Source organism: Setaria viridis, chromosome 6, assembly GCF_005286985.2.
Source record: "Setaria viridis chromosome 6, Setaria_viridis_v4.0, whole genome shotgun sequence".
NCBI classification, from domain to species: domain Eukaryota; kingdom Viridiplantae; phylum Streptophyta; class Magnoliopsida; order Poales; family Poaceae; genus Setaria; species Setaria viridis.
The window spans coordinates 27850378-27871348 of record NC_048268.2 but is presented as its reverse complement, the minus strand read 5'-3'; the positions used below and the strand labels follow the sequence as shown (position 1 = coordinate 27871348).

Below are 20971 nucleotides of genomic sequence, written 5' to 3'. Positions count from 1 at the left end.
ATATCCTCCATGTCAACATCACGTTCCTCGTCCACCTGTGGTTCCACACGTGCATCTGTTTGATCACCATTTTGATCTCCACGGTCATAATCATCATCCATCATAATATGATCATTTTTGTTTGCATCATCACCACCCACTTCATTAGAGCCAGTATCGATATCTGTGTTGTCGAAAGTACCTCCTGCCTCACCTTAGTGGGACCAAATTGTGTATCCATCTACAAAACCTCGCTTTATCAAATGCCTCTTGATGACATAAGTATCCTCCCATACAATATTGTAAATACAGTCAAAATACGGACAACATATTTGCTTTGTCTTGCAAATGCGAGCGTGCTTCTCCGCAACCTCCACAAACTTTGATACCACTGACATGAATGTATGTGAATGTCTCCGTATGCCATACATCCATACTCTATGATCCATCTCTAACAACCTATGACAACAATTCTATGTTATATTAACTAATTTAATGAGCTATGGGTTGCAATTCTATAAACTCAATTAAATTATGGATGTAGTAACTAATAAGTAGGAACAAATATAATAAAAAATAATTATATATTACCCTAAATGAAACTCAATTAAACCATGGATGTAATAATTAATAAGTAGAAGGAAAAAATCAAACTCAATTATATATTAAATTCAATCAAACTCATTAATTAAAACTATGGATGTAATAATTAATAGGTAGGAAAAATATAATCAAACTCATTTCTATATTACATTAAAATAACAAACATAGCATTGTAATGGTTATAATATGATTATAGAATTTTATTTAAAAAATAATCCATCTCTAGTTATTCTCTCTCTCTCTTCCCTCCTCACTCTTCTAGGTCTAGATCTAGATCTAGATGACAACCTAGAAGCTAGAAATGATGGATAGAAGTTGAAAAAAAAGGTTGGAACGGCACAAACTTACCTTTTATAGCTACCTCCTCCAAAGAAAATGAGCAAAACCTTCCCCCTTAAATTTGGTATTTTTGGAGCTTTTCCCGAACTCCTCTCGGGCAAGCTCCAAATGGAAGGTTGGTTGGGGAAGAAGCTGTTCGCGGCTTTATCTGGGTAGCATTTGTGCTGGCAGGCACTAGCCCGGCGGCCCCGATCACCATTGTACTGGCGGGTGCCAATTCTGCTCGCCAGCACGCTAATTTCGACGTGCCAGCACAAATTATTTTTGGCATAATGTAGGCTAGGTTTCAATTCGAAGTGCTAGTTGGCTGTTGGATGGCAGATGTTTCCACTACTGCCTAAGTTGCAACAGCAGTTATAACTGCACACGATCCAAGTCCATATAATAGATATGTCCGAATACCATAATAGAAGTTGGGGATGGAATCCGGAAATCCTATCCATCTTCTGGAAGATATATTCAACTTGGTGCAAACACCAACCAACGGATGAGATCTGAGGTGACGGAGAGAGCACAGTGAGCATGCATGGCTTTGGGGTGGACCTGGACACGTGTCATCATTTAGTTTGCTCCTTTGTATGGGTGGGATGGTGATAATCCTTTTTGATTTAAAACTTTGATCTCATTTTTTTATCAAACCGTAAATGTGTTTTGGATTCCATTTAAACTACTATGTTCCTGAGAATTAATGTAACACAATGAGATCCAATATGGCTATGCTTTGTTGTATTTTTAAAAATCAGCATTTTAAATGAACTATCTCAACATTTTCAACTAAAAAAGTTGGTGAATGTTAAAAAATGTTGAGCCAAAAAATGTTGGTGAATGCAAAAAAAAGTTGGTACATGTAAAAAAATGTTGAGCAAAAATACTGGTGAATGTAAAAAATGTTAGAGAAAAATGTTGGTACATATATAAAATGTTGGTCAATGTCAATAAATGTTGGTGATAATTTTTTTTTAAAATGTTGATGAATGTCAACAAATATTGATAAATATCTAAAAATGTTAAAGAAAAATGTTGTACATGGATTTAATATGAGCTTTAAAGATACATTACTTATCTACTTCCGATAGGCATATAGGAGCCCCCGATGGAATCTCCAGTGCCTTGCTGATTCCACGGTCCAAAGTTTCTTCACTTTTAGTGGGTGTAGTTTAACTGTCCAAAGTCAAATTTTTACCGTAAATTCTTGACATTTTTAGTGGCTCAGGACATCGAAACTTATTTATGTGCCAAAGTACAAATGAACTTGCATTCTGGTTAGGAGTAGCTTGTAGCTAGGAGAGAAATGCACAATGGGCACGCATTCAAGCTTTAAGGAGCTCTCAACGGCTCTGTCTATACTCACATATAGATATTGTAGCATGTTCTTACCTAGTTCATTCATTTTCCTTCATCCTCCCTAGTTCATTTTTCTTCTCAGTTTGTGCAACAGCTACACACTACTCTGCAAAAACAGTGTCATTACAGTGTTTTGGAAGAGGAGCTAGAGCCCCACCAAAGATGGCCTACGTGAGTTTGATGCTTCTTTGTATATTATACAACAGTTACAAAACAAATATCACAGCTTATTTACTCACGTGAAATAAATTATGAAAAAAACTATCACGATCGACTATATGTGTCAAAAGTACATTTTTCGGATAAATTATACGAATTATACGGGTGTAAAGAACTGCACTGTTTACCATGTTATCGGATATAAATTTTCTACTGTCCTTGAAAAGGCACCAAGACATAACACTGAAAGGTAGTACTAAAATTAGGTTCCTACCTTAGCTACCAGACATTGAAACTCCGGGCCCAAAACCATAAACTTAGTATGATCTCTTAGTAATAACATTATTGCAAGGACTACAAAATCTCTATAGATAAGAACTTTTCATGAAGATAGTTGAGCTAATTACTTAACTGTTATCTCTGCATCTAGAGATCTCTCCCGATACTTACTTTAATAAAAATTCACATGCCTATTTTTTTAAATAACGGTAATAAAAAAGTGAAAAGGGTCACACCGTGATGCATGAATGAGCAACAGCACTAGACGCGGCGTGGTCCAAGCCATCCCCATCTACACGGGGCCAAAAGGCCCCATGCAAATGAATGTAGCATGGCGCTAGGCAGGGAGGAAAGGAGAGAAAGAGAGAGATCTGACAAAACATTCAAGTGGGCACAGTAACATCACACAGATGCTACACAGAACATGCCTTTATTTCCTTTATTTTCTTTGTGCTGTTCCCATCTTTTTTGCCCCTCTCTCTCTCTCTCTCTCTCTCTCCCTCTCTCTCTCCCCCCCTCTCTCTCCCTCTCCCTCCCTCTCTCTCTCTGATGTGGTACTGGTTACACTGAGCAGAAGAGCCGACAAAGCAAGAGAGAACGATAGAATGACATCAATGAGGGGACAGACAAACATGCACCACTGCTAAAATGATTTTGCAATCCATTGCTTTATGATTGGGCTGCCTCTTTTTTGCCATCCTTTTCGTCCTTTTTGTTTTGCACCACTTTAATTTATCCTATTGCTTCTGAAAGGGATAATTATGAGATGGTAATAATATGGTCGATATTCTGTTTGGAAGAGTAGGAATGCTTTAGGAAGTTCAGTTCACATATATTTGTACTATATACACATCATAAGGATTTGGTTTCTAACACCACACCGTTTATATAAAAAATGAATGTCCTAAATATTCTCAAGAAGTACTAGTGTAATGTATTGTTAACTGTTAATTATACGACTTTGTGGTTTAGAGTACATGCTTTCAACCTCTGTTCCTTCAACGATCTTTCAAAATTCATAACGTTATCTTATTAAAAGCACGTTTGCTTTGATGCAACGTGAACTCGTTTTCATCAACTACTGTGTTGAAGTATGTGCGAAATCATCCATCTTTTCTACTCATCACATATACCTTTGCAGCCCAATAATATTATTTCAAGTTTGATGCATATAGTAGCTAATGGGTTTCTATATTCTGAGTGGCTCCCTCTAATAGTGCTAGGAAATGATGTGTGGATGGTGCTGTATATAGAGACAACATTACGTGCTGATGGGCCAATGGATCGCTTTCCTTGCCAAATTAATGGCGAGCAGAGTGTAGAACCACAACATGCCTTTGTTTTCTTCATTTGGTGCTTATTCTCTGGTTCTCAACTACAGAAGATGGAACTGTTACACGGTATGCATACATGAAAAATAGATATAATGTTTACGATTTTATACAACAAAATATGTCGTGATATAAATTTGTATTTTGTTGTGCGCCCATATGCACAAAAATATCAAACTAGATAACTCCTGATAACCTTTGTTGTACAAAGTTATTTTTACAATAGTGCGCCTAAAGAGAGAAAAAAAGGAACAAAACAATTTGGAGACAGCTTTCTTGTTGCCATGCAAATAAAGTTTCTCCCGGTGTTTCATTGCTATACAAATTTATGATGTCTAGAATCAGTTTTACCTTGAACAAAGGACTAACACGTGTGTTGCAATAATTGTGATGAACTCTAATATGCAGATAACATTTTATTTTAATTTATCTAATAGCATAAAAAAGATTCAAATAATTTGAAGACTAAACTAGAAGAAAACAAAAGAAATAAGCATGTGGATACATATGCATTACAAAACAAAAGGAGAAATCATCGTCTGGTCAGATTTCCTTTTTCTTTGTACATGCCACATGATACATTCGTTAGTCACCCACCCCATGATGTACATAATTTTTAAAGCTCCCTTCTCTACATTATCCTCATGAACAAACTACCATATATATACCTTTGTTTCATGTGCCCAAGAAAGGCCAAAAATTTAACAAAAACTAACGGTAAAAAGCCGAACTGCCACAGCAAGACTATGATGTGTTCTTCTGACCAACACAAAACTAATATCCCATCTTTTGGCTCATCACATTGCTAAAAATCTTGACGTTGCAAAGACCGATTGAAGTATCGTAAGTAGTATATATAGTTGAAGTGTTGAAGTAATATCGAATGCACACGTCTAGCTAGCACTGCTAGTCATGTTCCATACGGTTCCAGTTCGGTCGCCCCAGAGTGAACTCCAGGCTAGGGCTAGGGCAGCTCACTTCATGGTTGGCTACCTGTTGCAAGCCAACAGACCCACAAGGCTCCATATCCTGACGACCAAAATTTACACTCATATTAGTATATATGAAGCGAGAGGCACGAATTGAAGCGAAACAAATGAGATTATTGGTACCTCAATGGTGGATGATATGCCAACTGAATTATGGGTTTCCGCATTGCATGCACCTGGTGGCAACCATTGATCTCTGAAGAGAAGTTTTTGTTTGGAAAATTTGTTACTACACCGTATAAGTGTGTGTGTATATATGTACTGCCGCTACCTTTTGCCATGCTTTAAATTAAGAATAGTGAGGGACAGCGATCAACACAAAATGCCTAGGTAGCTCTAGGTCACGTACAGCTCCTTAATTTCTAGCTAGGCAATATGTCATTAAAAGGGTTACAGTGTTGGTATACAATTGTTTTCAGTACGTACATGAACAGCTCCAGTAGTCACATATATAGGAGTTAGGAAATACCATGTGCCTAACTACTGCGGATTGTGTAGTTCAATTAAGTCATGCATAGCTCACCCAATAGTGCACATGTTTATTTCTAACTGAAAGATGGCAATTTTTAAATTTTTTATTGGTGTCACCCTTTTATTGTACTTTGTATTGATTATTAATATTCCTTTTACAGACATAAAGATGTCATATTCTTGACAAAGTTACTACTCCATTTACAAATATCTATCACTTTGGGTTAATTACATAAAGTCAACATGTTTGAACATTGAGTGCCAGTATATCTTGAATATACTAATTAAAATGTTGAAAATGACAGGACTAGATTTGTGTTAAAAGGTGGCTTCCAGATATTATAACTTTACTTAGTATATATATTTTGCACATGTACCATACTATTTGTCAATGATTAAATGATAACTATTTGTGACTAGAGGGAGTAATAAACTATTGAAGTTTTTTCCTTAAGAAATTGGTCAACTCACTACAGCCCCTTATTACTGATTGTTGCGACATAATTTCCTCTATCCTACCTATTCATTTTAATATATAATTTGCTTCATTATATGACATGTTTTATTGCTTCCTCAAAATACCAACGAGTTGCCCATGACGTAATGACCTGAACTTTCTTGTCAGAAGCTTAGACCAGTCCTTTTTCTATTACTTACTATGTGGCAAACATATTTCCAATTAAATCGATCACTTAATTATTTGCAAAACACAAATGATTTTATGTGTTCGATGCCATTAAAATAATGTTGTATCATTCTTTCTAAAAATGATTAACAGTATGCAATTATGAATCCTAAATTCCTGTTCCCTCTACTATTTCATTGAAGCTCTGTCTTTTCGTATTTAAAGTACTAATCCTGTTTTGGTATTGTCATGTAGTATAACTCTTAGAGCTTCTTAAGGTAAGCATGTTGCTAGTTTTTTTTTTTGAAGAAGCACATGGGTTATTATCAGTGAAATTAGAGCAGAACTAATCTTTACATGCCTATATAAAGCAACCACTACACATGTTGTCAAGAAATATATTAGTCCTCGAGAACATTAATATGTGGTGAGATCTAGCGACAGCAGCGGATGCGGACATATTTATGTACATTTTCACCTGACTTTAGCAGGCAAAGTTATATTGACAGCAAATATCATCGATCCTGGAACCGGATGGGCTCACAAGAAAAGGCACGCAGGAGCTCAGAACAAGAACATTATCATGAGAGACAGATCTAGAGAGTGTGTGAAAAGTATACAATAATAATGTACCATAATCCACATGCATAGCTTTCTTTTCTCCTATTTCCTCCTAAATACATACATTTCAAGGGATAATAACATAACACTGGTATTTCTAATTTTGTAATTTCATCAAGCAATGTGAGAAGTGAAGAGCACACGTACAGCCAGCTAACAACAAGAGTACAAGATGCATAACAAGTGCTGGACTTCAGATTTGTAGGTGCATGTGCATGCAAAGTTGTGACTTTGTGAGAGGTCAAAGGCCCCCCTGGTCCCTGGAGCTAGCCGCAGCGACGCAGTGATAAGAAAAGGCAAAAGCAGCAGAGCCTCCTAGAGAGAAAGATGAGAAGAGGACAAGGCCAAATCCCAAGAAACTACAGTACTAGCACAGGCTCTTGGAGATGCCGTTGATGCTGATCAAGTCAATCTCTCTCTGTCTATCCCACCACCGCTGTGTGCATGTGTGTGTAGGGCCTAACATCTTTTGAGCTTTAGCCGTCTCAGATCGTACAACTTCTGCTGACAACTTTAAACTAATAAAGATGTTTGGGTATTTTTTTGCTCTTATAATAAGCTAATTGTGGCTGTGATCACATTATCTTATGATGATAAGCCACTCTCTAGATAAAGAAGGAAATAACCAGTACAACAAATCCGTCGTAACGGCCAGGAACGAGCTAAGGCTAGCTGTAAGGCATGACTAGGAAGAAGCATTCACAAACCTTGATGAAGCGCCGCTGCGCGGCTGGCCGCCGTCGGAATCGTCGGCTGAGGAGCACTCAACGTCGCCGCCAGCATGGCTCGCCGCGCCCTCCGAGGACGCCGACCGGTGTCCGGTGATGGTCTGCGGGCTGGTGTCCCCGCCGGCTGACGGAGCCTGCCCGGCATCCGGGACCGGGAGATCGTCGTCGCCGGAGCCACCGCCGTCCACCGGACCTAATTGATATGAAGGAATCACGGACATTGCTTGTCAGTGAGCTTTGGAATGAAGAACGCGTGATAAGCGTTTGATCAAAGGAGAATAATGCGCACTGGAGGTGGCTTTAATTTGCTCATTACCTGAGGAGGTCGCAGGCTTGTCAGTGCTCTTCACGGTCCTATACATCTGCAAAAGGAGCAGCAACAAAAGAATGACCAAGAAAGCATCTGTTTGGGACGGAGAAGAGGGGGGAGGAAAAAGGTTCAAAGCGCAGCAGGTCATAAAGGATCATTGCACAAGAAATGCATGGCAGCAAGACAGACCACCAAGAAATGTCCAGGGAAAATTGCTATGGGCTACTCTCTCTTCCCCATGTCGCCTGGCTGAGCGCTAACTGCTTTGGGGATTGGGCGGCTTGCAGGAGCAGACACACATTGCATTATTGAGCAATGATGACACCTTTTCTCGCCCACACGCCCACACATCTGATCTCCATCTAGACTCTCTCTCTCTAGGCTCTAGCTACTAGCTCCCCCTCTCCTCTCTCTAGGGATGGCAGTTTCATGGCTAATCTCTGCACAATCACATATGACTTTCTCTCTCATTCAGCAGTGTCTCAGTCACTGAACACATCCATCGGAGTCTGTGCCCAGGCGGATGGGCTCAAGATTTGACCTCCTGGTACATGAGCCCCAACAAGAACGAAGAACAGATGAAGAAGAACACAAAATTAAAGAATTAAAAGAGGAGAGCCCCCAAAAAGAGCTCGGAACTCAACCTGCAAATGGCTCTTCACATGAGCTAGCGTCAGATCCTTCACGTCCATCAGCTCCAGCACCGACTTGGGCGTCGCCCCTGACGATCGACAGAGCCCAGGGAGGGGATGAATAATCCCGCATGAAATGATCCAAGAAATGGCTTTGGGGTCGCCGGAGCTGATGAGGAAGCGGGGGGAGATCAGAGACTCACGGTCGTGGCCGCCGAGGAGCTCGACGGCGTGGACGAAGCGCGCGTGGAGGCTGCTCGTCCACCGCATCCGCGGAGCGCGCATGCCGCGTCGGGACGCCGGGAACTTGGGCATGTAGCGGGCCGACGCCAGACTGCCCAGATGCGGCTGCTGCTGGTGGTGGTGCCCGCCGCCGTAGCCGCGGAGTGTGTCGGCGAGCACGCCGTGGAGGTGGAGACGGCTGGTGCCGGACAGCATCCGGTGGTACGCGGATGGCGAGAGGAACGCCGTCGCCCCGGGGTCGGACGCCACGGCAGGGGACGTCGCCGTCGCGGAGCGCAGGGACGAGGGCCACGACGAGGCGTGGTGGTAGGGGTTGTAGAGCCCGACCTTTTGGTGGCCATGGCGGTAGTCGCTAGCGGCGCCTAGGAACGGGTGCCCGGCGGCGCGCGGGCTGCTGTAGACGGGCACCCCGTTGATTGGCCGCGCCCGCGCCACCTGCGCCTCCGCCGCCGCGTCAAGCGAGAACCGCGGCACGGTCGCTGGCACGAACGACGACGCTGCCTCCGCCGTGGCGGCGGCGGAGGATGAGTAATTTGCCGCCGGCGGGCGCAACCGCCACGGCAGGGCGTCACCAGCCGCCTCCTGCCGGGGCGGCGGTGAGAGCGACAGCTCGGTGGAAGCAGTGGATCCGTTCAGCCGCCGCCACGGGTCCCCTCCCGCCGCCGGGGCGCCTCGCGCCCCACCACCAGCGGCGCCCAGCCGCCCCGGCGCGGTCGACGGCGGCGGCGAGGCGGCGCTGCTCGGCAGGCTGATGTGCAGCGACAGGTCCGGCGCCGACGCTGCCCGCGCCTCCATAGATCGATGCAGCTAGCCCCTCCCTTCGCCGCAGCAGCAGCGGCTAAGCGTTAGCGTAAGGGATGGAAGAAGGCAAATGAAGGTTCTTGGTGGTGTTCTTGCTTGGGAGATGTTTGCTTGTGCTTGCGTGTTTGTGGTGTGTGTGTGGTGCCTCTTTTTTCTCTCCTTTTCTGTGTGTGTTGCTATCAGGATCACACTAGCTAGTAAGCTTAGAGCCGGTGCTTTCTCTCTCTTGTTCGTCCCTCTCTCTCTTTCTCTCTCTTGAGATTTCAAGGGAGATGAGATATTAGGGCAGCTGAATTCAATTGGTTTCTCGTGTTGTCAACTTGTCTTGGTTAGGTTATGGTATTAATGGGCCCGAGACGTATGAGAAAGAGACGGATCAGATGAGTATAAATACACACAGGGAGGGGAGAGAGAGAGAGAGATTATGTGCAACGATGTGAGAGAATATGTCTACGATGTGAGAGGCCAGGGTCGCTTGTGCGCAAGCACGAGAAGATGACAACCCTAGCGGGACCACTACAAGTCAAGAGTGTATTGATGAGTAAAATCACCAAAGCTACACATTCTGTCAAAAATAGCTATCATGCATGAAACTAAGTCTATAGAAGATATCTTTTTCGCAGCAGGGTTTCCCTCCATTAATCTGCAGTTAGAAGAGTGAGAGAGAGAGAGAGAGAGAAACAGCAATTTACTTTGCTATGTGTGCATATATAGATTGTCATAAACATTATTTATTTAAGAACTATGGTAGTATGTGTTTCTCTTCTCTGATAAAATGATACATGTTTCCTGCTGCGTATTCGAGTGAAAAAATAATACGCTAACACGTTTCAAATGGTGCAAAAGTGGCTACACCATGAAACATGTTTCTACTTGTAGGAAGTTTTTTTTGGTGCCACTAGCTATTTTGTGTGGTTTTCTAGTACCATACTAGGGCCACCATATATCTTTGTCTACCTTCTTTTGCCCTCTTCTCACAAGGTGTCAAGAGACATGTTGGGGCAAAACTCAGCTGTTTTTTTCTGTGTCGTCAACTTGCCTTGGTTAGGTTTTGGTATTAATAGACTCCAGACAGATGAGAAACCAGATAGATTTGGTTTCATCGGGTGTAGGGAACCTGACTACTAGCTATGAGAAAGGCTAGGGTTGCCTGTGTACACACTTGAGAAAACGACAGCTAGCCCTACTAGTATCAAAACGAGTCCAAGTTAATTTTGAGAATGTATCTGATGCTCCCGCGGGTTGGGGTACTCCCGTACTTCCAACCCGCAAATGCACCTCTAAATGTGAATCAAACATTCATCCAAAAATATGAATGGATGCATCTTATTATCTTCTAGCATCATCCAAAAAATGAAGATGAACAAAAATCTGTGCAAGAAGAAACAAAAAAAGATAAATCAGCAGTTGAACAGTAACGGGTGCGGGTCTAGAGATGAACAGGTGCAACCCGCACTATTGAAGTGCTAATTTCACTTTTTTGTATTTCCTTGCACAGATTTTTGTTGCATCTCAAATTTTGCATGAACTTATATGTTTGCATCATATATCTATCCATAATTTTTGTTGAATTTTACATGCAAATTTTGGTTATTTTTTTTGTGCGGGAGTACGGGAGTATACGAGAGGATGGGAGTACAGGATATGCTCTCATTAATTTTTGCTCACTTTATTTCTGATCAGTACAAAAAATTCGTTCTGTCATATCCGTACAAAATAGTACTATTATGGTATTATTTCCTTCCGCTCTCTCCATAAAAAATAATCCTTCCTATTACACTAGTAGGTAGCTTCAGATTGAGTATAGGCTTCCATGTCAGCTTGTTTGTATTTTTTTTTTCCTTCACATGTGAGTACAGAGTGCTGAATGTCTTTAACTTAAAAATATAGCATTATGGAGGCATATGTTATGTTTATATACGCCGCACTGACATGCTGGAAAAGCTCGATATCGGAACATCATATAGATTATATTTATTAGGAAAAATTTAAGGAAACCTAGTTGCTACCTTGGGGTTTGCTTGGTCAAAAACCTTCAAGCCACTACAAGAGAGTACCAATTTTTTTCTGCCAACAATTATTTTATGAGTGGACATTAGTTTTAGTTATCTTGAACATTTTTCTCAAGTAATAGACAATCTTTTTAAGCATATTACTCCCTCCGTCCCAAATTATAGGTCGTTTTAGCATTTCTATGTTCATTGATATGCACTATAGTTAGCCAGATACATAGTAAAAGCTATGCATCTAGAAATACTAAAATGACCTACAATTTAAAACGGAGGGAGTAGTTGTCTTTCCCAACACTTTTTAACAAACTGCCAATGACGTCATTCCCAACAGTTTTGAAAAATTGCCAACAATGTCACTCCCAACATACAACATATTACCAACGGTTATAGTAGATCACCAGATAACTAACATAAGACTACAAAATCGTTGGCCATATTTAAAATAACAAAATGTTGGAGAAAATTGCCACTCATGTATGTAGTGAACTTGCGCATCGTTCGGTTTACCGCTATGACTCCCATTGAATGTCAAATACTCCCTGACTACCGTAGTAAGATGTTTGTATGACTTCCAAAATGCATGGTAGCTTTTATATTTTTTTTCTAGGAACCATTTGTTAAATAATTTTTTTGGTCAAAGCCCTAAAAAATTTTGTCGGCTGTTGTAGTTTTCCTTTATATTAGAGAAAAACTTAATGTATTCTCTTCCTATACGCAAGCTAGTGCATCAATTATATACAGTACATGGTATCCACCTTGAGGGTTTTAAAGTAATACCCACATATATGCATGAAGCATGAGTGCATTCAATCTTTTCTAGTGCACCCATGAATGTCACATATGTGTTATGGAAAACATAATCCTCCATAATCTAAATTATTGGAGTAGCTAGTCAAAGATGTGGGTTCAAGCCGGTGTGCTTGTGATTCGAACGTTTCCCCTTAATGCGCTCGGTGGTTATCATCTCTTTATCCATACATTTGTCCGGAGGAGGAATGAAGGATTGTAGGCATGTGACGGCATATGCACTCATTGCACACGGGTGTGTATGTGAGTGTAGTGTGGTGCATATGTGGTGGTGTGGTGTGTGCATCTGGCTTCGCTAACTCAAACATCAGTGTCGACCTTTTGTGGCAATGGGGCATGACAGTGAGCACTAATAATGTCAAGTAGAGACGCCCTTGCACAATCTGGCTGGAAGCAGTCCTACTCCCTGTACCTCTTGCCCTGCACCACCATTTCTTCGCGGATCGTTGGAATGTCTGCTCGCTTTCAGCTTCTTCATTCTTTGACTATGATGCTCAGCACCATCAACCAACAGAATTAATTAAAGAAATGAAAATGATCCCGAGAGACCTTTGCGTCCAGAAGCTGCAAGCGTCGGTCGTGCAGTGCATGGATCCCCAGATATTCCGATCGATCCAATCCTACTACAGCACTCCAGCGCCCCAGCGACCTTGCTGTCTGGGCGATTAATTATTGTGCCGTGCTGCCATCCCCGCATGCCCACTTCGATGGCATAGAAAAGAAGACAGACGCATGACAAACCCAGCTAGTTTGACTCCCCTATGCGTGCGCGCTTGTCTTCCACATGGTTGCAGGGGTTGCATGTGAGGCCGTATGGTCGTCTGTGATGAGGAGCAGACCCCAAGGTTACATCACGGCCAGTGCATGTCTTCCTCACGCATTGGAAATGGCATCTCGTGGATTAGGTTTGGGGCGTCGTCCTTCGATCCCCTAGTGCCACCTGGAACGGTGGAACCTGTTACATTTCAACTCATATGAATGCAGTTTTTTTTTTTGTCTCTGTACTCGTTGGTTATGTGGCAGAACTTGTTCAGACGAATCAAGGTTATGACTTAGCTTGGGTACTTACATTTACAACTAGTTATCGAAGGTGCATGATTGTAGGGGTAACATCTTTTTCATGCATGTATGGGTTCATAGAGGGTAAATGTACCTACGTAGAAATAGACCATGTGACCATATGGGCATGTAGAGGTCTTTTCCATGTATGTGTATATGAGCGCCTGCATGTGCTTTGCAAAATAAAAAAGTGGGGACCGATTATTGAAGGTTAAAGGAGGGTATATTAAAACCTTTATTGTTGGGATAAAATTCTCTCCTCACATGTCCCTCTTTATTGTTAAAGGAGGGCTTGGGATCCTTGATCTGCATCGATTTAGCCGAGCTCTAAGAATCAAATGGAAGTGGTACAGATGGACAAAACCTGATCGGCCGTGGTTTGGAAGTGAAACACCACTATCTGAAACTGACATGCAATTCTTCATAGCAAGCACAAAAGTAATTGTTGGAAATGGTCGCACAGCCGAATTCTAGAATTCCTCATGGCTTGATGGACAAGCACCGCGAGATATTGCTCCAAACCTATATAAGCTTGCATGGAGGAAATATAGATCAGTGCACCAAGAACTGCAAGATGACAACTGGACAAAGGGCCTATGGAGAATGACAACTGCAACAACAGAGATGGCTGAATTCATACACATATGGGAGCTGCTGCAAAACATAACACTCACTGACTTGCCTGATAGTATAGCATGGAGATGGATAGCTGATGGGAATTACAATGCTAAGTCTGCATATCTAGCCCAATTCAATGGTTCATACTACTCTTTTCAAGCAAAGCATATATGGAAGGCACAAGTAGAAGGCAAGCACAGGTTCTTTGCATGGTTGCCGCTTCAAAAGAAGATCCTAACTGCAGATAAGCTAATGGTACGCAACTGACCTTGTAACCCAATTTGCCCTTTATGTAATAATGAAGTTGAAACGGCTACACATATATGTCTTCACTGCCCCTTCGCACTACTAGTCGGGAGCAAAGTTGCTACCTAGGCTAGGGGGCTAATACCAGTACCAATGGCAGACACTGACCTTCAAGATTAGTGGACAAACTCAATTAGCGCGGTGACGAAGGAGAAGAAGAGGATGGTGGCAGCACTTCTAATCTATACAACTTGGAACCTATGGAAGGAGCGTAATAGAAGAATCTTTGAAGGAGCTCGATGCTCGCCACTTGAAGTTTCAATTTCATCAGGGAAGAAGTAGCATTGCGCCAAATGGCTTGTGGCGCTGATGATAGAGTAGTGCTTGTTAGTGCTTCCTTGTGTCATGAGTTATGAGTTTTTCATCATTCACAATGTAATTGATTTGATGTAACCTGAACATTTCTTCTTCTTATATGATATGGCTGTGCTCCTGTCCCTTTACATTTCAAAAAAAAACATGTCCCTCCTTATTTCACTGTGTATGTTTATGGAGGTTCGGGATTATTTATTTTAAAATTTAAGTCCATATGCATGATGATTGATCTTATTTTTTCAACAGGTTTTAAATGTGAATGTGGTTTTTGGATGGGAATATAGCTAATTGTAAAAACACTGTTTGATCCTAAGGTGCTGCTCACATATGCATGATGGCAGTACTAAAGAACGGGTTCCTCTTGCTGGATTAGCTTCTGCAGTGGGTCGTACTACGTAGTGGTAGTCAAGCAGTATTACTGAAGGGTTTCTGGACTAGCAGTTAAGCTGTTTGTAGAGGGGAAAAAACCCGACATGGCCAGCAGGTCACTTGGCGCCCACTAGGACAACCACCACATTTTACATAGAAAATGTGGCAACATGACGGTCGCAGCCACAAAGCACACTCTTTCATCATGTCATTGTCCTCACACATTACCTCCATGTTGTCATCCTGCCACTCTGTTGTTGTGTCTTCGTCATCATCTTGCCACCATGGCACGTGGATGAGGTAAAAGTTAAAGATCACACCGCCACCATGGCGAGTTCATTTGGGGAGCTGGTGCATAATCATGGATGAGCTCCAAACCACAAATTGGATATTGCCATGGATCCAAAAACATAAACACTTGATTCCGGCCTATGTGGATGATGTTGTGGAAGCTGCCACGAGGTTGATAAGGTCTTCACCACCTCATCCTCGGCCCTGGATTTATCCATATTGTGTGTCCGCGTGCACGTTGTGTTTTTGGGTTGGGAAGGGGCAAGGCTAGAGGTCGTAGAAATGGAACATTTGTGGGAGCGGTTCTTGAACTGTATATATCTACAAACGCATTGCAAGGATGGGCAGTGCCATGATCTGCATGTACACATGAATTTCTATTTTCTAGGGTCAGTTGATGTCGCAGCCCGGCCCTAAAAAAATATAAAAACAAAAAAACTGCCGCATCTCTGTTTGCCTGTGGGGCCCGCATCATCAATCCGAGTGCACCCACGGCTCCCTTGCTCCATTGCTCTCTGCTCTCCATGGGCCCATGTCATGGCTCTGCTCACCTGTGAATCCACATTATCATGATGTCGCTTCGCTCACTGCTGCTTTGCTCTCTAGGGTCCTCGCCTCAAGCCAACATGCCACTCTCTAGGGCCTAGGGCACCTGCACGCCAAAGCTATCTTGCCGCTACTCCACTCCCCACGAGCTGGCCGCGCACCTTGCACCATCGTGCCTTGCCCGCACGGGGCTAGTTGCCCGCGTGCGCTGCTCATGAGCAGGCACATGCCCATGGGATTCCCACCTCGACCCGACCACGCCGCTCTTTAGGGCCAAGGACGTTTGCACGCCGGAGCTGCCTACTGCTTGCCCAAGCCTAGATATCGCTTGTAAGAATATTAGAGAGAGGGTGAAGAGATTAAGGGAGAGAGATAGAGAGAGAGAGAAGTAAGGGAGGGCCACCCCACCGTCCCACGTGTCATTTTCAGTTGGCACCTTCGAGTACAAAAAATTGAACATCAACATTTCTAGGAGCGTATGATGGTGTCATCAACTCCTAGAAATTGATTTTTAGGAGCATACAGTGATGTCACTTGTTCATAGAAATCGATCCATTTCTAAGGTCGGGACCGAAACATGAACTATCCTGAAAATGCTGATTTCTAGGGGTGGTTTGTGTTTCGGTCCGTCCCTGTAAATCGATATGATTTTTAGGAACGGGTGATGCTACCGTCCACTCCTAGAAATCAATTTCTAGGTCAGACCAGTGCTTTAGTGCAGCTCAAAGTTGGCTGGGATGGATGAACTCTTGATCCGCAAGTAATAAATTTAACTGGCGCGCCTACAAGTCATTGTTTAAGTAATAGGGGGAGGGTTGAGATTATGAAAAATTTAAGAAGTTATAGTCAAGTGTCTATTTTTTTTCAAATCAGCAGTAGTCGTAAGTTTTTTTATTATCTTTATTAGTTCTTATAATAAAAAGGGGTAGGTCCAGAGATATTTCTTACAACCAGTAATGGTAAATATACATGGCCAAACGTTCTACCTTTATAAGTATAGCATTACTCCTATATATGGCACCGGACCTCTTTGTTTTCATGGACACATGTTTCATTAGAAACAAAGATACATGCCAAAATTACGATATGACTAGTCTTGCTCTTACATACATACAGGTGCAATAATATTCTCCAGTACTCTCCACACGACCTAAATGCACGCATCGTACGTCACGTACGTGCCCATCAGTAAAAATCGCCGTAGCGCTATGTACGCACGTGCCGTCAGCATCGATGTACCCGTCCCACCGGCCGAAAACTGTTGATGACCATGATCATGCCCATCCACAATAAATCCTCTCTCGCAGTGTAACAACGCGAGATCCTTTTTATCGGCCCATCTCTGTAATGACCTTTTCAAGCAGCTAGTAATACTGTTCGACATAGATCCTGTACCGTACCGTGTACGTATCTTGTGTACATCGAGCGTACTTGCTACGTATCACACCGTGCATGTGTACACCTAGGTAGGTAGATTGCATGTGTGTGTACGTGGACGACAGGATAAAAGAAGGGAGAGGTTTTATGGAAAAGGCAAAAGCTCAAGTCGATCGATCGTCTCCTTTATCTCTTTACTTGCCCGATGACCACGTCGCAAAAAAAAAACATTTGGTTGATTGATTCGTGCTACTTTGCTAGCTGTGCGACGATGTGACTGATCTGCAGGGTTAGCTAGATCCGAGCACGGCGTGTGCGTTCACTGCTAGTTCCAAAATACCCCCTCCTTTCCCTTTTAATCATTTTATTTTTTTTATAGATACATAAATTTTACTATTTTATATAATATAAACGTAATATATATCTATGTGCATAGTAAACTAAATTTATATTAAACGACCTATAATTTGAAATTGATGGAGTACTTTATAGTGATATTGTTTATATATATGAACTGCCGCTGTATGTGATCTACTATAATGTTGGTAGCTATCGGTTTAAGTGCAAAAACCGCAGTAGTGCAGTTTGATTTTCATGCATCACGCAGCTCGTTTTTAAAAGTTCATAACTTTAATTTTCGTATAAAGTCTGTGCGAAGACAAAGTTTATGCGAATGTTGCAGCCCGTGACGGAGAAGTGCAATATATAGTAGACTTTTTCATTTAAAGTTATTTTGATGCTAAGTTACTCGGATAAAATATCGGCCCATGTAAGAAGGAATAGAACTCTCATTAGTGTCAACAGTGATGATAGTTGAGGATTTAAGATGTTTAGAAAGCTACGCGCATATGTTATGGGGTAAAAAATGATGTAACTCTTGTGACTTATGACGCGCGATCGTAGAAGTTTAATTTGCTTGGGTGTAGTTTTTTCTTAAAAAAAGTTGTCCATGATTTCAAATCGACCATCGCTGTTGGGTTGGTTGCTAACTAGAACGAGATAGTGATTTCTTTTGAGAATCTTTAACGGTTCAAAAACACCAGCAATGTAGTAAGATTTCGTGGTGCATGTGACCCCAAAATCTATGTGAATTATGATTGTTGTGGCCACCTGCACTCAATGGATCTGAATGCAGGTTTGGTTTACCAAATGATGGTCAAATAATTTCATAGGTCGTGGTCACATGCATTTCGGCTTGGCACGCGCTACGACTCTTGACCAGTTGAATTAGCGTAAACCCTTAAACTTTAATTTCTAATATATATGGTACGTGGCAAATGAGCCACGACAAACAGTCAGTTTTTTCACCTGAGAGAAGAGAAGCTTTTACGTGCAGATCGATTTTATCCCAAACCAGGAAGAGCCGTGACAGCAGGTCAACAGTGAGCTAGCTAGCCAACTAGCAGTGAACCGTCCACGTCACTGATCCCTCGCGGCCAAACATGTAGCGCAGCACTATACTGTCTAGATCCCTCGCGAGCTACGGCCACTGATCGAGTAGGGTGCCAGCGACGACCAGTCCATGCATCTATCCGCAGACGTGGCTACCAAACTTGCAAAAACACCAACGGTGTGGTGGTGGACTCATGTCCTCATGAACATATGACACTACGAGATTCAGAGCTATTATTAGTGAGAGTTAATTTGTACTCCCTCCGTTCCAAATTATAGGTCATTTTAGCTTTTTTAGATGCATGGATACTATTATGCATTTAGACATGAGGTATATCTAAGTACATAACAAAATCTTTGAATCTAATAAATCCAAAATGACCTATAATTTGGGACAGAGGAAGTATGAAATTAAATGGCGCTGGTTGAATCCTCTAACAATACGCATCTGGGTTGGTGAATGGTAGCTTGTAGCTAAATGTTGGTTGCGAATATACAGTATTTACTCTTGGGAAATGTTCATAGCTAGAACACTATAGCATTGCCCGTTAGGGAAAAAAACTTAAATGGGGAGTATCTATTTTATAGACATATTTTTAGTGTAAAGTCCATCAAATTTTACAATATTACATATATTATTATCTAATGTTGCAGATATTATCCTTTCATGTTGCATATGGTTGAAACATGAAGTACTATATAACATGCAAGAACAATGCTTGAAACAAATTAAATATTATCTACGAGAATCGCCATATTTTCTCCCCTAAAATCACTAAAAATATTGAAACATCGAAGAATAATGTTTGCAACATCAAATACCGACATTTGCAACATCAAAAAATTTGCCAAATTTTCTTCCAAAAATCTGTTGGACATATATAAATAGCAAAACTCAAACAAATATTACAATCATGTTGGTCACTTAAATAAAACTCTCAACAAATAACTACTGATTTTGTGGTGATGAGTTTGTGAGTTTGATAGTTATATACATCCTTAATTAGTAGAGGGGAAGTTATATTTTTAATAAAAATTTGCGAATAAAAAATTTGCGGCTACCAAAAGTGGCCTAGTTTTGTGCATATCTTGATAATTGATCTTAGAAATGCATAATGATGTCGAGAGGGGTAGCGCAGTAGGGAATGGACAGCGCGATGGAAGCTGACAGCGTTGAGGATGGCGCCAGAGGGTGGGTGGGTTGTGGGAAGGTGGGGGCGAGAGGAAGATGAGATGTAGTGCCAATGTACCATGCGAGTCGTGAGGCGAACGAAAGGGTGAACCAGGTCGGGTAGATGGAAGTGGACTCAATTTCGATGTAAGTTATATGGAGTCCTTTTCGAAATGTGCTATTCACACATTTAGCATAGTTTTGGGGTATTTTTTCCTAAAGGAAGGTACAGACATCATGCTGGCCTAACAGGTTACAAAATCTCTTTTTATAAAATTTTATAGTATCTATTTTCTACTATGTTTCATTTGAAATTAATCAGAAAACTTTGATCAGATTCTTGTATTGGAACATGTTCATTTGGGTTGGAGTCCTAACATGGTATGGGTATTCGCATTTCCATATATTTGTTCTAAAAATTAACTATGACTATTTTTTCATTGGTATAAGTGGCAAACCAGTCGATAGAAAGACGTTTGTCTATATATGACTTTATCAAGAGCGTTGCTAGCGCCCGGACGTCTGATGGGAAAAGTTCCCATCGGATGCTCCGTTTCAACATTTAGAAACAACATATGCAACATCGAAAGTATGAGATTGCAACATTGAAAAATATGCGAAAAATCGTTCAATGTAAACATCGTTTCTGATTAAAAAATTTCCCACCTCAACATCAAGCGCATGTTTCATGCAATATTTTCAAACAAAAAATCACCATATGATAGGTTAAACACTTGCAACATGTGTGCGAAGCATATGCAACATTGCAACATTTAGATCTACTTTGCAACATCAATATGAAATACTTGCAACATTCTTCTGAAACATTCGAAACACGTGAAACATACGCTTGCAACATGCAGAAACATCTCGTCGGCCATGGAGACCGCTTCCTTCTGCGCACCCATGACTGCCGGCGTCGCTCACTGACAGCCCCGCCACGCCATGCGCCATGCTGGGAGGCGGCGGATGGTGAGCTCTAGAATGGCGACGCAGAGGAGGTTGGGGCCACGCCCGAGAGGATGCGGACGACGAGCTCCAGGCGCGGGGCCTCCATGGCCGGCGAGGTGGGGGTGAGGTCCGGACGCGGCACCCGCCATGGCCGGCGTGGCGAGCTCCAAGTGTGGTGGCCTTCATGGCCGGTGGGGTGGGGGCGAGGTTTGGGCGCGGCGCCCACCATGGCTGGCATGGCGAGCTCCAAGTGTGGCGGCCTTCATGGCCGGCGGGGACGAGGTGAGCAACGGGCGCTGCAGC

At 42.2% G+C, this 20971-nt stretch overlaps 1 protein-coding gene across 1 annotated transcript; it reads right to left on the bottom strand.

Annotated features, from left to right (window-relative positions):
* Window positions 1-4524: 4524 nt before the first annotated feature.
* Window positions 4525-9908, bottom strand: LOC117861064 (probable transcription factor RL9). The gene is made up of 6 exons (XM_034744531.2): window positions 8614-9908; window positions 8423-8499; window positions 7785-7830; window positions 7448-7661; window positions 5147-5219; window positions 4525-5063 (listed from the first exon to the last, which is right to left on the bottom strand). Exons 1-6 carry the CDS (start codon window positions 9446-9448, stop codon window positions 4941-4943), a joined length of 1368 nt encoding a protein of 455 aa, XP_034600422.1. The 5' UTR covers window positions 9449-9908; the 3' UTR covers window positions 4525-4940.
* Window positions 9909-20971: the final 11063 nt, after the last annotated feature.